A 19,451-nucleotide genomic window follows, 5' to 3' on the forward strand; every position below is an offset into this window, starting at 1 on the left:
ATCATGGCCATGGCATTGCTTGCCCTAACTGTAAGCAATGCCGCTGTTGAGATCTTGCGTCCAATGGCATCTAGTTTATGTCCTTTATCCAGTGGAGCAATGAGGGGGGGAAGCTGAGTTTTGCAGTCTTTTTCTTGCTGCTACGGTAATGAGAGTCCAGTTTTGGGTGGCCTCTGAGACATAAAAGGGCAAGGTCTGGGGCCTTGTACTTTTTCTCTGGTCTACCTAGTAGTGTTGGGGTCGAGAGCGATCTAGCAAGGATCTTTACACCTGCATCTGAGATGGTTTCCAAAATAGGGATTGTAGTGCTGGTGTGGCGCCTCTTGTCCCTGTGTTCATAGAGAACCAATGCTTTTTCTTCAGTAACGACGTGAATCTTAAACATTTCCGCTGATTTTGCCATACTTGTATGAAAAGATACCACATCGCCTGGAGGTGATGAACCCCCTGGTGAGTCCTGTTTCCTTTGTTTTTCAATAGTCACTGACTCCCAGTTGTCTTGGTCTGTGTCAGGCAAGTCCTGTGGCAGCCCACCCTCCTCAGGCTCGTCTTCCTGCCTGTCGGAGAACTCCTTGAATGGGTCATCAGGTTCCCCCTCTTCCTCTTCGAAGTGAACAGGAGATTCATGTCCCAATATTGAGGGAGCTGGTCTTGCTCTTTGTGGTGAAGATCTCAGGGGATGGGGGGTGGAGAGTGTCTACTCCACTGCGATCTGGGTGCCCCTGATGGCGTTTGCGCCCCTGGTGGATGTCCCTTGCAGTGGACTGACAAGGCGGTGGTGAGCAATGAGGCAAGTGGTCCCTAGGGTATCTGCTCTGATCGTAGTGCACAGGTGATGTGCTTTGTAGTAGTCTGTCTGCTGAGACCAACTGGGTCCAGTGTCTCGCCCTTTGTGTCCTTGTGAATTCCCCCATAATCCTGCGCATTGATTGTAAAACTGCTGGGTCGAAAGGGTCTGCAGCATCCTCCATTGTAGGTTGCCAGTGAGGGCGATTTTTCTTAGGCTGACCTGATGGTTCTTCCGTTGACGACAGTGGAAGCCTGGTAGACTGCATGCATGTGTGTATTAACAAGCTTACCGTGGATGGGCTTTCTGCTGATGACCTACCTGTAGATGAAAGTTTCATTGACAGACTCTACGTGGACGACTTAGCCGTTGACGAGTGCTTCATTGACGAGGATGTTTTCGTTGAAGAGTGCTTACTCGATGACTCCTTTGTGGACAAATGCTTCGTCAAAGGGTCCCTCGACGACAGTGATGACTTCGTCAATGAGGATGTCGGCTTGGCTGTGGCTGTAGGGACTCTGCAAGTGAAAGGCTACACAAGCCCCATAGGGCCCTGTGGGTGTAGCTTTCTTTCCTTTTTCTTTCCCAAGGGAAAGTTTGAATATATTCATTTTTATTATTTATTTTATCGAGGATTCCCACTCTGACGGGGAATATTCAAGCATGTGAATCTATGAAAGATCCAATGCTGGAGAAATAGGAGTTTCTCCAGCCCCAAAAACTTCAGGTTTTGCAAATTGTATCCATTGTGTCAGTGCCATACTTGTGGTGATACCATGACTCCCCTACACTGTACACTGTCTAAGATGACAAGGATACCTAGTGAACTTACTCCCCAGGCCAAGACTGTAATTAACAAAGTCAGATTGGGTAAAACAAATTACAAGACTTAGGTCAGCTTAGAACTGTGGGCCTCTACAGCTATATCAGCCTATGACAGAGACCCCCAAACTCTGCCGGCACTACAGGGCGAAAGGAACACAAAAGAAGGAAAGGCAGTAAGCCATGGTCTGCACTCTACCTATCACCAGAGCACATGTCCACCAACCCAGCGGATGCTCCCGTTGACTTTTCACTCCACAGTATGGTGCAGTGGAGTGGAATGTGGAGCAATTTGCAAGTTTGCTAAGCTGCCATTTTACAGTTAGCAGCGGCAGTAAGGCCTTGACCCCAGGCACTGAACTTCACAATTTGGCAGAATTGAGCGGGCGCATTCTACACTAAAGCATATCGAATTATGGGATTGAAGGACTGCTGCAGGCTGTGGGCTACAGGCTATGAAGCTCAAGGCAATCAGGGGTCTCCAGGGCATACCCCCTGCTTGCACAGATTGCTGTGCGTACACTAGTCAGATTGGGGCAGCCTCAAAGACATGTTCTGCAGTCCTGGGTTTAGGAGCCCAGCTATGTGACAGGCATGAGGAACTGGCTACTAACTGTTTGCATATAATCCTACCACTCTTGTCTGGTGGCAATTGTGTGCAGTTGCTGCAACATTCCACCTCTGCTTTTCTCTTAGTGGGTAGAGGAACAGTAGAATTATGTGGATACAGAGTGCTCTTTTTTTAACAGACTATGTATTGTGCCTGGACTGATTTTGGGGTGAGATGTTAACGAATTAATTTTAAAATAGGAAAATGTTAAAAATAGTTTGTGTACTTCTTTTAGGGTATATCACACCGTTAGTGCATGTGTAATTTCTGAAAATAAAATGAAAATATAGAAAAAGGTGGCACTAACAGGTAATGGGCATGCAGATTCTTAGCTGGGCTCCGTCTTCTGGCCCATTTACTACAATGGCTGCCAGGCATCAAGTCCTTTTCCTTCGTGGGTACGATGCCACAGATATCAAGAATGCTTAACGCACTAGAAATTAGGGTAAGACTGTCTTCATTGTTGTGACATTAAAACAAGAATAAATGACAAATTGGCTATCTGCTTAAAATGTGGAAAGCAGCCCACTTGTAACAAAGCAAACACATTGTTTTTGTTGTCATTCACCTAAGTCACAGAGAAGTTAATGGATACACAGATAATGGAATATTTAAGGTACCACCGGGCTCCACGTAAGATTTTGCAGTGGGACAAATTACTTTTTAGGGAGTGAGTGTTAGGGAGAATTCTCGGTTTAGGCTGAATTTCCTAACCTAGTGAGTCCCCCAGCAGCTTTGCTGGATTTTTTGGGGTTTATTTTTTCTCCTGCCAAGAGTGAGACTCTTTTACCCTCACTCTTGGACATGACTTGAGAGTGTTTCTGTGACTTGCTATGTGCTTATGGGCTAGGGGGTATTTTTCCCCATAGGCTATCATTGGTTTTTGAATGTGTGTTACACAGCACCCTCAGTGCAGTAACACAGGGGTGTCATAGAGACCCCCAAACATAGACTCCACACCCTGGGACTGACTATTGTCTCCCTGGGTCTGTAAAGTCACCATTGACTTTACTAGTCTTAACTTAGGAACTTAACCAGTACAAACCATCTTACTGTGGAAGTACTGGTAGGGGCAATTAGATTGCCCCTGGGTCTGTTGTCGAGGGGGTACTGTCCCGTCCCCCCTCGCCGAGTTCTGGCTGGTGGCAGTGGATACCACGGAAATATTCCACCGGAATATTTCCCAATGGGATTTCCCATTGTTTTTAATGCACCACTTTTTGGTGCAATGTTAAAGATACTGCCGGTTTATTTATTTAATATAAATTCACCGGTTGGGATTTTTTGCCAGAACTCGCCGCCAAAATGGCGTCTAGGTTCACTTCAGTAACCCTGAACCCGAGTCGAGCCTTTGTTCCACTTTTGGCGGGCTTCTGCACAGAAGCCCTCCACAGTGGTGCCATTCTGTCTGGGTACCACAGGGGGTGTGGGAGGGGGTTTAGGCACCCTGGACTGAGTTGCCTTGCCAACTCATGTCGCACTCTGGTGTGATTGGCCCAAGTGGTGAGCCACCCCGCTCACCACTTAGCATGTTTGAGTGACAGCTAGGCTGTATGAATGGGGGTTTGCTGCATAAAAGCAGGGTTTTTGGGACTGCTTCTTCAGAAGTCGCCACAGGACCTAAGAAGCCGAAGAGGGAGAAGCCGAGCCGACCTGCCAAGACGACACCACCGGTGGAGCCCTGCGGAACCGTCTCACCACTTTTTCCGACGACAGAGGAGATCTCCCGCCGGAGAGTCTCCTTCCCTTAACTGGTGGGGACAACCAGTTGCTGCCTTCTTTTCGCCGTCCCGAAGCATCTCGTGGCCGCCTTGCCTGAGCCAAGCACCCCGGCAACCGGGATACCACTTTTTACCTCAACCGCGAAAGAGGGGTAAAATCCTTTGCGACCGGAAAACTCCACGGCTGGTCTCATCCCTGGTAGTGCAACGACCTTCAGCTTTCCTCCACGGCGAGATCACCTCTTCCTCTGGACGACGCCACGACTTGCGCCCACTACCAGGAACAACTACCACCGCTGGAGGATCCTTTCCACTTTTAAAGGTACTGTGTTCCGCCCGGCTTCCCTTGCCACCGATTGTACGGGGTAGATTTAGCCCTCGGCTCTCGAACCTGGGTAAGCCTGGGACACCCTAACTAAACTTTTTCTAAATTCAGTAAAACCTTTTCTACTCACCTGCAAAGACTTGTGACATTGTGTGATCTTGGGCATATTTTCGTCTGGCTCTCTCTAAAGCGGGCCACGAACCAATTCTCCTTGTTCCACAATTGACTGCCTTTTCTAACCTTATGTGAAAAGTGTTTTACCTTGCTGCTTTCATTACTTCTGCTTTTTCCCTCCCTTTTCTAATAACTTGTTGGAGTGCCATCTGACGTTAAGCGCTCACCTCTGTTTGGAAATAAGTGGTGTTAACTTAGACTTGTCCAACAAATGACTAGGGATGTTCATATAAGTAATAGTGACTGTGTTTTGACTTACTTACCTTTTTCTGTGCTAGTGTAATTTATGAGTGTGCCTTTAAAATAAATAAGTATGACAATGCATTACTTACCGTAAAAGCATTTCTGATGATTGTATCTGCTTAGATTCACATGCTGTGCATAGGTCCGACATCCAGTGGTCACTGCGGAGTATTGCATTTTGTTTTTCGTAGTCGAAAAGGGACGTCGACAAGGCGTGTCTGAAATACTATCCCTATAGTGACGTGTGTTGTACCCACAATCCTCACGCGTCGAGGTCCCTCTGTTTGTATTTTTCTGCCCTGAGGGAGCCTTCTAGACGTGAGTGAGTACAGAAAAGAGAGATATAAAAGGAAGTCTATGTTCCTTCCATCCGAGCGGGGAGGAAGGGTGGGCGCATGTGAATCTAAGCAGATACAATCATCAGAAATGCTTTTACGGTAAGTAATGCATTGTCTTCTGATGCTTGTTAATCTGCTTAGAATCACATGCTGTGCATAGACTAGCGAGCAGTACCCGGAGTTGGCGGTGGGTTATGAGAAGGAACAGTAGAGAAAAGATGTCTTAATACTGCCTGACCCACCTGGGAGTCAGATCTCGAGTGTGCATCTAGACAGTAGTGTTTTGTAAAGGTGTGCACAGAACTCCAGGTAGCCGCTTTGCAGATGGACTCAAGAGGAACGTTTGCAATGAATGCTATGGATGCCCCCGTGCCTCGAGTAGAGTGTGCTCTAGGCTTAAAGGGCAGTTCTCTCTTAGCAAGAGTATAGCAGAGAGTGATGCATTGAACAATCCATCTAGAAATAGTGGACTTTGAAACTGCATCCCCTTCTCTTCCTGCTTCCACCGAGACGAAGAACTGATTAGTCTTCCTCAGTGGTCTGGTTCTTTCTATGTAGAACATGACCGCTCTGCGCACATCTAGTGTGTGCAGAGTTTTTTCTCCCAAGTTGGAAGGATTTTGAAAGAACGTTGGCAGTTCTATAGATTGGTTTACGTGGAATTTCGATATGAACTTCGGAGCAAACCTTGGGTGTGTGCGTAGAACCACCTTATCTCTGTGAACTGTAACGAAGGGGTCTAGAACAGAAAGAGCCTGTAGTTCACTTACCCTCCTGATGGAGGTGATAGCTATTAAAAAAGCAGTCTTAAGAGTGAGGTCTTTAAGAGATGCTTTGTGCATGGGTTCGAAAGGTGAGCCCATGAGTCTGGTAAGTACCACGTTAAGGTCCCATCCGGGAGCTGGGTCAGCTATCGGGGGGTGTATTCTCTTTATTCCCTCCATGAAGGCCTTTATAACAAGGATCTTCCACCACGACACTTTGAGCTGGGAAGTGGTGTATGCAGAAAGTGCCGCTAGATGGACTTTAATGGAATTGAACACTAGACCTGAATCCAATAAGTGGGTCATGTATAGAACAATATGTGTGGGAGAGCAGTCAATTGGGTTGATGCCTTTCCCTCTGCACCAGATGACAAATCTCCTCCACTTGCTAGAGTAGCAGTGGCGAGTATTAGGTTTTCTGGCTTCCCTGAGAATGTCCATACATTTCTGCGGGAGTAGTAGATGTCCGAATTCTATGATCTCAGGAGCCAAGCTGCTAAGTTCATGTTCTGGGGGCATGGATGCAGAGTCCTGCCCTTGTCTTGTGACAGCATGTTGTGCGGGCAGGGGAGTTTCACTGGGGGGGATAGAGACATCTCCATCAGGTGAGCGAACCATGGCTGTCAGGCCCACATTGGGGCCACCAGTATCATGGTTACTTGTTCCTGGTGCATCTTGTGCACCACCTTGTTGAGAAGGGGAGTCGGGGGAAAAGCGTAAACAAATTTCCCTGACCATTGCATCGACAGACCGTTCCCCTTGGATTGGTTCTGAGGGTACCTGGAGGCGTATCTTAGGCATTGTGAGTTCTCCAGGGTTGCGAATAGGTCTATTTCTGGGAATCCCCATTGTGTGAAGACGTCGAAGACGATGTCTTCGTGCAGTCGCCATTCGTATTCTTCGGGCAGGGGGAAATCTCTGCTGAGTTTGTCTGCCAGCAGATTGAGTTCCCCTGGTACATGTTCTGACAGTAGGAACATGTTTTGTTTGAGAGCCCACTTCCATATATTCTGGGCCAGTTTGGACAGCCCTGGAGAGTGGGTGCCCCCCTGCTTGTTGATGTAGTACATGGCTGTGGTGCTGTCTGTAAGGACCAACACAGTTTTGCCTTGTAGGTGTTCCTGGAAGGCTTTTAGCGCCTTGAACACAGCTAGTAGCTCCAGTAGATTTATGTGTTTGGATGCTACGTTCGGAGTCCACACTCCGTGAGCAGTCTGATGGGATAGGTGAGCCCCCCATCCTGTTAGGGATGCGTCCGTGGTTAGAGTGGCTTCCGCCGCGGGTGTGGCAAAGGGTTTCCCTTTTTCCAGGTATTCCTTTGTCCACCATCGTAGCGAGAGAACCAAGGCCTGCGAGACCACCACTGGATCGTCCCATAATCCGCTGGCCTGACACCACTGGCTGTTGAGCCACTCTTGCATAGGGCGCATGCGCAGGCGCGCGTGAGGTACCAAATAAATACATGACGCCATCATTCCTAACAAGCGCATTGCTTTGCGCACCGTCACCTCTCGACCTGCCACATATTGGGGGATCTGAAACAGCATGTTTTGGACCCTCTCGTTGGAGGGGAAGACGAGGCCGTCCTTTGTTTGAATTAGAGCCCCTAGGAATTGTTTGACTTGGCTGGGGTCTAAGCTGGACTTCTTTTCGTTGATGGAGAAGCCCAACTGGAATAAAAGGTCTACCGTCTTTTGGGTATTGGAGAAGCATGTTTCGTAAGAATCCCCTGTTATGAGCCAGTCGTCGAGGTAAGGGTAAACTGGGATGGACAACCTGCGTAGGTGGGCCGCTGCCACTGCCAGTACTTTCGTGAATACCCTTGGTGCAGATGCTATGCCGAAGGGTAGCACCCTGAACTGGTAGTGTTTGCCCTCTATCATGAACCTGAGGTATTTTCTGTGCGCTGGCAACATTAAAATATGAAAGTATGCGTCATGTAATCTCCCTGATTTAGCAGTGGGATCACTTCCTGTAAGGTCACCATACGAAACTTCTGGGGTTTGATAAACTTGTTCGCTGGGCGCAGATCTAATACAGGGCGCATGGTTAGATCCTTTTTGGGTACAAGGAAGTACACTGAATAAATACCTTCCGTTACCTGAGATAGAGGCACGACCTCTATGGCTCCTTTTTCCAGCAGCTGTTGTACTTCTTGGAGAAGGATAGCAAGGTGTTCCGGTGTCATGCGTCGTCCCCTCGGGGGTCTGTATGTTGGGGAACTGTTGAATTCGATGCAGTATCCGTGGGCTACGGTGGAAAGTACCCAGCGGTCTGACGTTATTCTCTCCCATGCTGGAAGAAAGGATGTTATCCGGCCCCCGACCGGTGTTGCATGGGAGGGGACGCGAATCTTCGCGTCACTTGGTGTTGTAGGGGGCTTGGGAGCCTCTGGGGGTGGACCCCCGACCTCTCCCTTTGCCCCTGCGCTGGCCTCTTTGGCTGTACTGCCCACTATTGGCCTGGTAACTGGTGGCAGGGTACTGTTGCTGCTGACTCTGCTGTTGGCGTTGGCCACGAAAAAAGCGTTTGTTGCCACAGACTGCTACCAAGTGGGTTTACTGCCAACACCTGTAGTCTTAAATCTTTTGCAGTGGTCCCAGAGGGAACTGCACAGGTTTCTGCTTAACAGTGAGGTATTGCAGATATTCATTCACCCCTTCTCCACAAGAGAGCCTTCTCCTGTGATGCTGGGGAGGCGAGCCCGCTCTGCAAAATCTCTTGAGTCGAGGGATTGGGACCTCACTGGGAGAGACTCCCCCTTTGGGGACAAGGACTCCCGTTGCTGTGAGGAATTCCCTACACCAATGAATGTAATTGCAAACTACCTGATAAGCCTCATCCTTGGCTGAAGGCATTGCAAAACGGAAATTAATGGCACCAGAAAATGTCTCTTTAATGCGAAACGCATATATAACTGTTCCAAGGAGGAAGAGAGAAGAGGAGAAGACAGATATGCAGGGGAAGCCCGTTGACATCATTACGCTGGGTGGAGGCAAACAGAGGCCGCGACTTTGAGAGAGAGCGAGAGAGAGGGAGCAAGAGAGAGTGAGAGAAAGCAAGAGAGAGAGCGAGCGAGAGAGCGAGCGAGAGAGAGAGAGAGAGAGAGAAGGCAAGATGCTGGAGAACCGGCGCAGGCAGAAACAAGAAGAGTTTGGCCTCTACCGAGAGATGAGCAAGCAACCCGTTGGTGGCATGAACACGAGCTGGAACACTGATACCGCCTGTACAGGAAGCGAGGGTTGCTTCACACCAGCAGCAATGGTATGAAGCAGGAGTCTGACGCAGACCCGATCAGCAAAGAGAGCGCCTTCCTAAGCAAGAGCCAAACCCAAACACTGGCATCTACCAAGTAAGAGGTCCCTAGGGGACGGGGAGAAGTGGGAGGCTTGCGTGATGTCGTTATCCATCAGAAGAACCTTGTCCTAGTAGTCAAAACGAGTTGAGAAATACCGAACAATCTCAAAGAAACAAAACGCCCATAAGAGAGGAGCTGAGCACAGACAGTTGTAGTGTGAGCAATAGGTGGAAAGATACTCAAACCAGAGGTGAAAAGTCCAGAAGAGAGGGACTGCATCAATACAGCTTGGGGATAACCAGTAATGAAAACCACCCAAAGTCTGAGAACAGATGATAATAGAAGCATAGAATGGGGCAGAGGAAAACCCCGATCATGTTTTCCCGAGGAGAAGGCTTGGAAAGAGGTTACAAATCTGAGTAGCAAGAAAGGTTATTTTAAGAGACATTTGGAAAAGTGGGCCACAGAAAGCAGGAGAAAGAAAATGGCTCTGGAAGACCTACCAGAGTACAAGAGTTAATCGCAGAGACTATCTGTTCCAATCAGAGGTGGCATCATTCAAGACTACTGAATGATTTGGAGGGGAGACCGGGCGAAGACAAATCATTCTCGTTACTTAACATTAGTGGCAGGGCCAGATAGGGAAGACAAGCACCTTCTGTTTTTTTTTTTTTTGATAGGCAGGGTAATTCCCTTTAGTGATAGGGAAAGTCAGGCCTTCCACTTATAATTTAATATAAACATGAATTATGTCTTCCGAGTGTCAGCCATGGGAGATAAAAAGTAATTCCCGTTCCTTATGGGGGTATTTTGTAAGAGATTGAAGACACGTTTTACCTTTAAAACAGACTTATTTGTAACTCATGGAATAAAAAGATATAGGTTTACCTTAAAGTTCTCTTTCAGACCAGGCAGTCAAAAATACTAGAGGCCCTTTCAGGCAATTTGTCAGATGAGCAAAACCACTCATTTTAGCCACTCATCAGTTATATCAAATATCTGACAAATAACAGTTGCAAGTTGAATAGTTAAGTATGAATTGGTTTTACCGAGGAGATTTTGTTACAGAACATGCACAAGGAGTGGAATATTCAGATTTACATTTTTTGAAAAATCAGCAGGAGTTACCTTCCACATTTCTGCTCCCTTGTTAAGTCAATACGCCAGTTTTATGTGACAATGTGCACTGGGAAATAGTCGCTGGGTAGGTGATTTATTTCCCCTACACCATAAAAGCCTTTACCCACATATTCTAGGACGGGTATTAATTACTATTCTAACTCCTTTCCTAGAATATTTGAGGAAAGTGCTTGATTTTCGTGGGAGTGCAAATGTGAGGAAATGCCGCCCCCTGGCGACCTTTTCCCAGGCGACTATCACCGGATACCAGTACGCCCATGTGTCCTCCTCTACAAAATAATCCAACTCTATACGTTTACACCAGTTTTACAACCAAACCAAACCCATTAATACTCATCCAGCATGAATCACCCTTAAATAAAAACACAGCTTTGACAAGTCGGGAGGTACCATAAATTGCAACTCAAACTCTCGGTTAATGCTACTTGGTTGCCCCGTTTACTTTTAAGCAAAACCACTAGCAAAATTCGAATTATTACATATTCAGGAATTGTTTAAACTAGTCCTATTTAAATAATAAAAGATTACCTCCTGAAACCCCCGACATCACGGTTAGAGCTGCCATCGATTTGGTACCAATGTAATGGCTTTTCACAAGGTATCGACCCAATTCCAAAACTGAATCAAATTGCTGGCTTAAAACCTTTTGGGCCCATTCACAAACGAGACGACAGGCAGCGGACACGACTTCTTCATCGGCACTTTGGAGATGCACTGTAGCCTCCATACCATCCAGCTAAAAGATCGTAAAATTATTATTCGAAAGATGTTAGCATGAAAGCGTTAACATTTTTTCCAAAGCCAAACATTTAGACACCAAATCGCACTGTAGAACTCATTTGACAATAGGAGAAATTAGCTAGTCGAATTTGCTTAACAACGTATGCAATAAGGATGCGTGCAATTTAAAGTATCTACACAGTACAGAATAAAAGCAGCTAACTACTGCAAATATGGTCAACACAATTATACATATTCTGCATTATGCTGCAATAGCACAATGGATGAAGTAAGGCACCCACGTTGTGTGTTATACACATTAAAGGGCATTTTGCCTTAGACAGGCTTAGGCCCATGGATGTTTTTTTGCTGAAAAAGCCGTACCAAACTGTTTCGGCGTAGAGATCAGAAAGGGCATACATATGGAACATGTGTGGGTAATTATGTAGGAAGGCCAAGGCAAAACCAATATTGGAACATTCAGAAAAAGTGCACATACATGGTTTCTGGGCAGGTGCAAATCTACATATCTGTGCACATAGGGAGAATAAGGCAGTGACAGGGAAACTAGACAGGCACACGCCAAGTTTTAGACTGGACTGCATCAAACAGGAGGCTTAAAATGTTTGCCAAATCACAACCGTGCATTCCTGGTAAAATTACTTTAAGGAGAGATAGTTCGCTTCAAAATCACATTCAACGCTAGACACAGCACAACAGACATGTTCTTGTAAAAAGAAAAACACGGCATTAAGTATTGCATTAGAGTTTATGGGTATTTGTACTTTTTATGTTGAAAACGCTTGTCAAAGAAGTTTACTGAATGAAGAAAATGAATACTTTGATGTTTTGTAGAGTGCTTTATATCCCCAACTGGCAATTGGGGTTGGTGGTGTCAAGGTGGAAGGCCAAGGCTCATATTGATTAGTGTCAACGACTGTCTCAATAAAACAAAGGGGGGGGGTCTTTACCAGGGGTTTGAAGGAGAGCAGCCAGTGGAGCCGTCTCTGATGGATGTGGCCCGGTCCTCAGATGAAGGTGGAAAGGAAGGAGTGGCAGAACGTGTCATGGTCAGATATGTGGTACGATGAAGCATATACCATTTGCTAGTCCAAGCAGGGAGAGGCACTGCTGGACCTCTGCTAATCTCCGCTTGCATTAAGCCACGAGCGTAAGACCAGCTCAGGTAGAAAAGGGGGCATATGCTGTGCTTGACTAATGCCCAGGAGAGGAGAGAGTTTATAGACCCATCCAGCCAGGGGCTACAGAAACTGACTTGGGATTGGTTTGTGACTCCTCTAAAAGCAATGCCCCAAGGCCAGGTGGTCAGGAAGATCTTTAAGTCTGCAAAGACTAGACTCTGGGAGACACTATTTTCTGAAGTCTGCAGACAGTCTTTCAAGTGCAGGTAGGATGTCTGTTACAGAAAAGTGCAAAAGTGCAAACTAGCTTTTGCACAAATGCTCAGAATAACGTTACAACTTCCACAAAACAGGATCCATTATGACATAGACACTCATATTTGAGACTCCCGTAAAAAGACGGCGGGGACCCGTTATGTTTCTGCTTGAATGCATTCACGTCCCAGCTGCCTTATTTTCGTCATTTGCATGGCGGACTGCAAAAAAGATGAAAAGGGCGGCGGAATCCTATGCAGTCCGCCCGATTTTCTTTTTTTAATCTTCACATTTTATTAAATGTTCGATTACAGAAGGGAATAACCAAAGGCCAAAATCAGTGGCACAATAACACAAATCCCAACAATGCCCTTCACCCCAACCCCCACCCCCCAACACTGCCACCCCACGGCTGCAACAATATGACCACGCACACCTGGCAGGTGATGAATAAAGGACGAACAGTATAACTGTTTCATTGTCAGCCTCATTGAAATATGCACCGCCATCCCCCCTCTACTGAAGGTGGTGTCAGTGCTCCACTTCCCTGCCACAGGCATCTAACAGCACACAGTGGGGCACATGCATGGCATATCACAACCCTTACTGTCTCGCATTCTGAACCAAGTGCTGGATGCCCTCCCATGCACTCCCCAGGAGATTCTTGATACCAAAGTTGGCTTCCATGCATTGGTAGGCATGCCCAATTGTATAGGGGCCCTCGACTGCACCCACGTTGTGTTGTTGGTCCCGATTGCCATGGAGGTGGTGTACTGCGAGCAATACCTCTCCATCAATGTGCAGATGGTATGTGGCACCAGCAAGATCATAACACATAGTTGTGCCCGATTTCCCGGATAAAATCATGACTATATGGTCCTGCAAAACTGCACGCTACCACGCTATATGGAGCAACATGCTGGACGACGTGCCTGGCTGCTTGGTAAGTTGCATGACAGGCATATGGCACTGATTCGGGGGGAGAGATGCACACACCACCATGCTGTCAACGTTGATGTCACAGCATGATGTGCACATCACTAAACACTGTGCCCCAAAGCATCCCAAACAGAACATGACATCCAAATCCCATAGGACAGAAGTAAGGTCGACACCTATCACAACATGACAAACAGTAAACCCCCCCCACATCCCACTAAACATGCACCACTCATCAGTGGACCTCACCTTCCGTAACACCATCCGGCAACATGCAGTGAATATGCACTATGTTGCTGTCTCCAGCAAATCACCACACAGGACAAGCATCCATGACAGTGCATTGAACCAAACCACCAAGGGAATCCACTGTCTGTCACAGGGCCGCCACAACCATAGGAATGCAGCATGTCACCAAGGCAAAAATCAGCGCAGAATGCCTAACATTGCAGAGTCTACTGCCAACGCTCCAAGCCAGCAATTCCTACAGAAGACAAATTAGACACGAACACAGCTGTTTCCGTACACAATGCATGTGCAACAAGACGATAGTGCACACCGTGCATCATCTTTAGTCCATGGCACAGGACCCAATGAGGGCCTGAAAATAGCGTACATACAACCAGGGACATGTGCATGTGACCAACGATAACCTGCAGGCATGTGTGACTAGTACAGCTGTCCATCATGATTCCACTGACATGTACTTTTTTTGCCTCCCATGCAGGTGACAGTGGCTAACCCTTGAAGCCGTGGCTCCTCACCCCTGTCCGAAACCCACAGAACAGGCGCCAGGAGGACTACAATCGTTCCCACACCCGTACCAGTGTGGTCATTGAGCAGACCTTTGGCCTGTTGAAGGCACGATTTTGCTGCCTCAGCCGGTCGGGTGGGGCACTCCTCTAGAGGCATGAGAAGGTGGCCAAGATCATCATGGCATGTGTAATGCCTCACAATATGTGTATCCGACGGAACGTGCCCCTGACATTGAACTGCTACCACCTGGTGATGATGAAGGGGATGAAGAAGGTGTGGCTGCACATCATTGCGGTGTCGATGCACAGGAGAGATGTGATGTGCGTCAGTCAGTAATAGCACAATATTTCTGACACATGGCTGCAGAGGGTGACATGATAGTTTGATAGAGGGCACAGGGTGTGGGAGTACATGTACACTATGCACTGTATAAGAATAAATGACACATGCGCAATGATGAATGTCCACTCAAGATGTGTTTTTTTTTTTTTCACACAACGGGTGTACTGAAATTTACAATGAAGAAGAAAGTGCACCAACCCCCCACCAACCTCACCCCCCACCCACTCCCTCCAAAACTCCCAAACACACCCTCACCCGCCTCCCCCACTCCCCAACACGCCCTCACCCTCCCCCCAGAACTCCCCTACACATGCCCAAACAAGTATCCATTGCCATCATCAGGCTTGCAGTCTACTTCCTGCCACTCCCTGCCCTGGTGGCGGCATGTCCGGGTGGCGCAGGGTGCGCGCCCACCTGCACAGTGGGCTGGTCTGGGTTGAGCTGGAGAAGGATGGTGTGGCCGCCTGCTCCATCTGGGGTGCTGGACGTTCAGCCTCCATAGCATCAGCGATGCGGCCGAGGACCTGCCGCAGGGCAGATCCCTCCTCGCACAGTCTATTAGTATTGTCTACAAAGATCTTGCCCAGGGAGGTAGTGTTGTCGGCAATTACCTTGCCCAGAGAGGTGGTGTTTTCATGCCACTCAAGCCTCGATTGGGCATTGTTATCCACAAATTGACGCAAAAGGGCAATCAGCTCCTCATGCCGCTGGGGCCCCGCCAGTGCACCTGTGGAGGTGGACAGTGGTTGGGTGTCATGTTCGGCTTCGATGGGCTCCACTATGGCACTCATGGCCCCTTGATTATACTCCACCCCCCCAACCCCAAGACTGCTCCGGGGAGATGGCGTGGTCAGACTCCAAATATGTGATCTGGGGGGATGGTAGTGGACTGGGTGTGCAGGGCAGTTCGGAGGATTCGTCCTCCACGTGCGCCCACACCTCTTCCTGCGCCTCCTCCTCAGCCAGGGGTGCTGTGGTTGCCACCTCCCCGACCGAACTGGACTCTGCTGAGTGTGGAGCCACAGCTGTGTCCTGTGGCAGTGTGACAGGGGTTGGGGCTTCGGTCTCGACGGCCCTTGGCGGCACCAGTGCTGTGGCATCTTGAGGTGGTTTCCTTGGTGGTGCATGGCGGGCCTTGGGTTGGGCCTTTGAGGTCAAAGGCCTGTTGGCCTCATCCCGGGCCTTCTTCCGGGGTGTGGTTGGCTGTGGGGGTGAGTCCTGCGCCTCGCTGTCATGGTCTGAGCATGTGGGGGTCAAAGAGAGGGACGGCATGAGTGATGGTTTGATAGGCATCATGCATACATTTGTATCATTGATCATCTACACAATAGAGGGTAATATGCATTTGAGTTTGGATGATCACGTTGCTTGCTATATGGGTGGGTAACACAGGCATGCAGTGTGACTTATGCCATTTACATCTTTGTGTGGTTTGAGTTAGGTAAGGCATTGCCTTGCTGCAGGCAGCTGCATGTGTCTGTGCTGCGTCCGACAACTTTACTGGGAATGTGTGTGTATTGGCCCATGGCTTGCCTCTTTGGACAGACATATTGGTGGACTTTCATCAGACTTTGCATTACAGTGTTTTCTTAGGACACTCGCCTCCATCCGCCGATGTCGTGGCGCCACACTCCATGTCTCCGACCCCTTCTATGGCCTCCATGCCGATCAGGCTCGCCCAGATGTCCTCCCACCGGGACAGCTTAATGGGAGAGCTTGCTCCCTCGCCAGTTGACATGGCCTGGCTCCTGTTGGCCAAGAGGATATTGCAGACCCGCAGGCGCAAGTCGTCCCACCTCTTCCTGCAGTCCTTTATTGTGCGGGGGGTGTTACCGACCGCGCTTACTTTTTGTGCCACCAGTGCCCAGATCTCCTTCTTACGGATTATGGCCTCCCTCTTGAGGCTCTGGGCAAAAACGACATCTGCAAGTTCTTCCAGGGTCTCCGCTAGCATGGTCAGCTCATCTTCAGTGAAGCGCTCCTTGCGCTGGCGGGAGGCGCCCTTCTTCACAGCCTTGGGCATTGTAGTATTGTAGTGATTGCGATTTCACACACAGCAGTATCCTACAGGTCCTGGCTGCTGAGGATGGCAATGGACTGTGTTTTTAAAGATGGCCGCCATGCTCCTTCCCGTTCCTGTGCGATAACGCTACTTCTGGTTCCGCTTATTTATGGTGACCGCCATTAGCGGTGGCCGCTAATGCCGCACTGGTTCATGCCGGTAGTGCAATCTGCGCTTTACATGATGCCGCTAAGGGCCCTTTTCTGGCCTTTTACGGCATGGCGGTAATGCCCTTACCGGCATGGCGGAAAGCTCGTGCCCGCAAAGTCGTAATAGCCCTCTATTAGCGGGCTCTTGACTACACGGACACAGTATTTGCTCCATGCTGGTAAGGACAGTTACTTGCCTCCAAACTCGGAACGATCCCCAGTGTCATATTGCCACAGATGTTGAAGTCATGCAACTTAAACTGACAAGATACTGATGTCTTAAATGCCTTTCGACACATCAACAACCACAACCTTTCAGGAATCTCCTTCACCAGGCCACCTTTCCATACGCCCCGGAGACGTTGGGTTCCACGTCCTGAAGCAGCCACAAACTCACCATACAGAGCAGTAATCAATCCTTCATATCGAAGTAAGAGTACAATATGTTCTCGACTTGCGTAAGCTCCTTTTGTAGCTGTGGCTTCCATTTCTCAGTCATAAGAACCACTTTAAGCTGTATATCCGAAACAAATGATAACTTGCCTATATGTAGTGTAGAAGCCCGAATGCGGACAAAAGGGCACATGCTTTTTTTTCTGCTGTTTTGATGTTGTGCTGGAGGTGCGTGGAGCGGAGCAACCAACTACAGTACTCCCAACTTTCTGGAGCAACTCGGACACCGGCCGCAGCGGGTAGTTGGTACAACTTGGGCGTCGAAGTGTACACTTGTGAGCTGCAATCATGGCAACAACAGCGGCATGCCAATGGCCACGATTTGAGAATGGCTGAGCGACTGGAACTGCAGTAAGCTCTGTGTCCCAATCAAGTAACCAAGTAAGTTCACATACTATCTCCTAACTGTATGCCTTTTTAATAAACACTCCAGTTGTGCTTCCACGCCCCTCCTCCTGGAAATTGAAATTGCTAATCTGCGCTTCGCATTCTGACTGGAAACTAAAGCTGCCCATGAGTTTCCTCTGATTCATACTTGCACGCTGGAACTGCGGGCCCTGTGCCTTTGACCGGCGTGCTGGACAGATTTGTCTAACAATTAAAACAGACTAACTCGCGGGAAACACGCCCAATTGAACTATTGAGCAATACAAACCCACTTACCTCTTCGTGCTAAAACACAGAACCCCTCTTCGACACATCTGGGACTGCGGGCGCTTGCCTTTGACCAGTGTGTCTCCCCTCAGTCTCGACGAGACAAAATTCTGCTGCTCCTGCCTGCAACCAGTAGACACAAGTGTAACTAACTCTTGCTGAGTGAGGAGTGAACTGATATGCCTAGAACTGAGACAGGCCAAGAAGAAAAACAACATCTGGAGATATCGACAGGCCCGCTCATGCGGCAACGCTCCAAATCTCAATCATGCTCACTAACAAATCAACACAATCTTCACCCAAAAGGCAAGGAAAAAATTAAACAGCTAAAAAATGGCAAGCATATGGAAGAACTACCAACATCTGAAATGAGTGTTCCGACATTGAACAGTACGCCTATTCATGTAAAGGCGCCCACCTTCATTAAAATTGATACGGAACAACATGATAGCAGAGACAACGTTGAAGGCATACCCCTGTCTACACAAACTGCAGCCGATAATTCTGAGACTGCACACAAAGGCACCAATGTTCGACTAACAACCAAAGACATCACAGCAGAAAGCCTTCCTATCACCCAAAACAACGACCTAGGATTAACCGATGGTACTCGGGTGTAGAAAATAGAGAGGCTACCCTCCGGACAAAAGGGGCAGACACAGACCTTGATCATGGATATACAAGAACAAGAACCACTTAAGAATGTGGGACAATCCACTGCGGGCGAAAAGAATGAAGTCTTCAAAGATTGGACTATGAAAATAGATCCATCAATGATAACCCAGCACCGTGCCAATATACAGGACCCTACATCATCTAAAGCAGTCGCGGCACACACAGATCCACTCCACGATTTGCCAAATGGTCACCTAAAACCACGAAAGTTGGAAACAAACGGTTTACCATCTGAAGACCATGAAAGCTCAAATCTACTCACACAATCAAACCATACTCAAAGAGACAAAGACAAAATTGCAAAAAAGAAATGGAAATCGCAATACGAACGCCAGACGAGATCCAAACTGTATACATTCATACCAATTCCCTCTACAAACCATTGACTTGAGGGACTCTCGTTGGATCTCACAGAAATCGAGTCTCTCATGGAAACGCACAAAGAAAACAGGAAAAAGGCATGCAGTAAACCTGAACTAAGAAACATAGAAAAAACATCCTCCATAAAGACAGGACCCACGGCTAGCACAGAACATAGGACACTAAAAACAAGCACGCCGATTCCTACTGAAAAACCTAATTTATTCATGGGATGAACCCCATTTACCAATGAACCTGAAACAGATCGACAATAAATGCCATTGTGAAGATAATAAACAATGTCAACCTGAAGCGATCCCCACAACCATGTTAGACTTACAGAACATGCATATAGCCGTCACCACACAGATGATGATCCCCTTCATGAAAATGCATGAATCAAACATTGAGGCAATCAAAGATCAAGCAACTCCATTATCTCTGATACATGCAAAACAAACTAATAACAACGATGCATTCATGGCAAAAATACAAGAACGTTTAAATCTAGAGGCCAAAGCAAGTATAACATGGCAACTACGTCTAGCGGACATTGCAAGGAACGACAGAGAGGACAAAATACAACTGACGGCTGCTCATCGCCATGATTAATGCTAGACCCCAATTACCAACTAAGGAACATACAAAACGACTACAGAAAACAACCGAAGAAATGACACAAACCGAACAAGAGCAAGATATGCGCAGTAAGGAACAACAAC

At 47.9% G+C, this 19,451-nt stretch overlaps 1 protein-coding gene across 1 annotated transcript in view; it reads right to left on the reverse strand.

The window, feature by feature from the left end:
• RFX7 (regulatory factor X7) overlaps positions 1-19,451 on the reverse strand; it is a 445,260-nt gene that overhangs the window by 39,202 nt on the left and 386,607 nt on the right. The window contains exon 7 of the mRNA XM_069624888.1: positions 10,751-10,958. Coding sequence (XP_069480989.1) covers positions 10,751-10,958 — 208 coding nt within the window. The remainder of the gene's footprint in view (positions 1-10,750; positions 10,959-19,451) is intronic.

Source organism: Ambystoma mexicanum, chromosome 11 (genome assembly GCF_040938575.1).
Source record: "Ambystoma mexicanum isolate Mex_15411 chromosome 11, UKY_AmexF1_1, whole genome shotgun sequence".
Taxonomy (NCBI): domain Eukaryota; kingdom Metazoa; phylum Chordata; class Amphibia; order Caudata; family Ambystomatidae; genus Ambystoma; species Ambystoma mexicanum.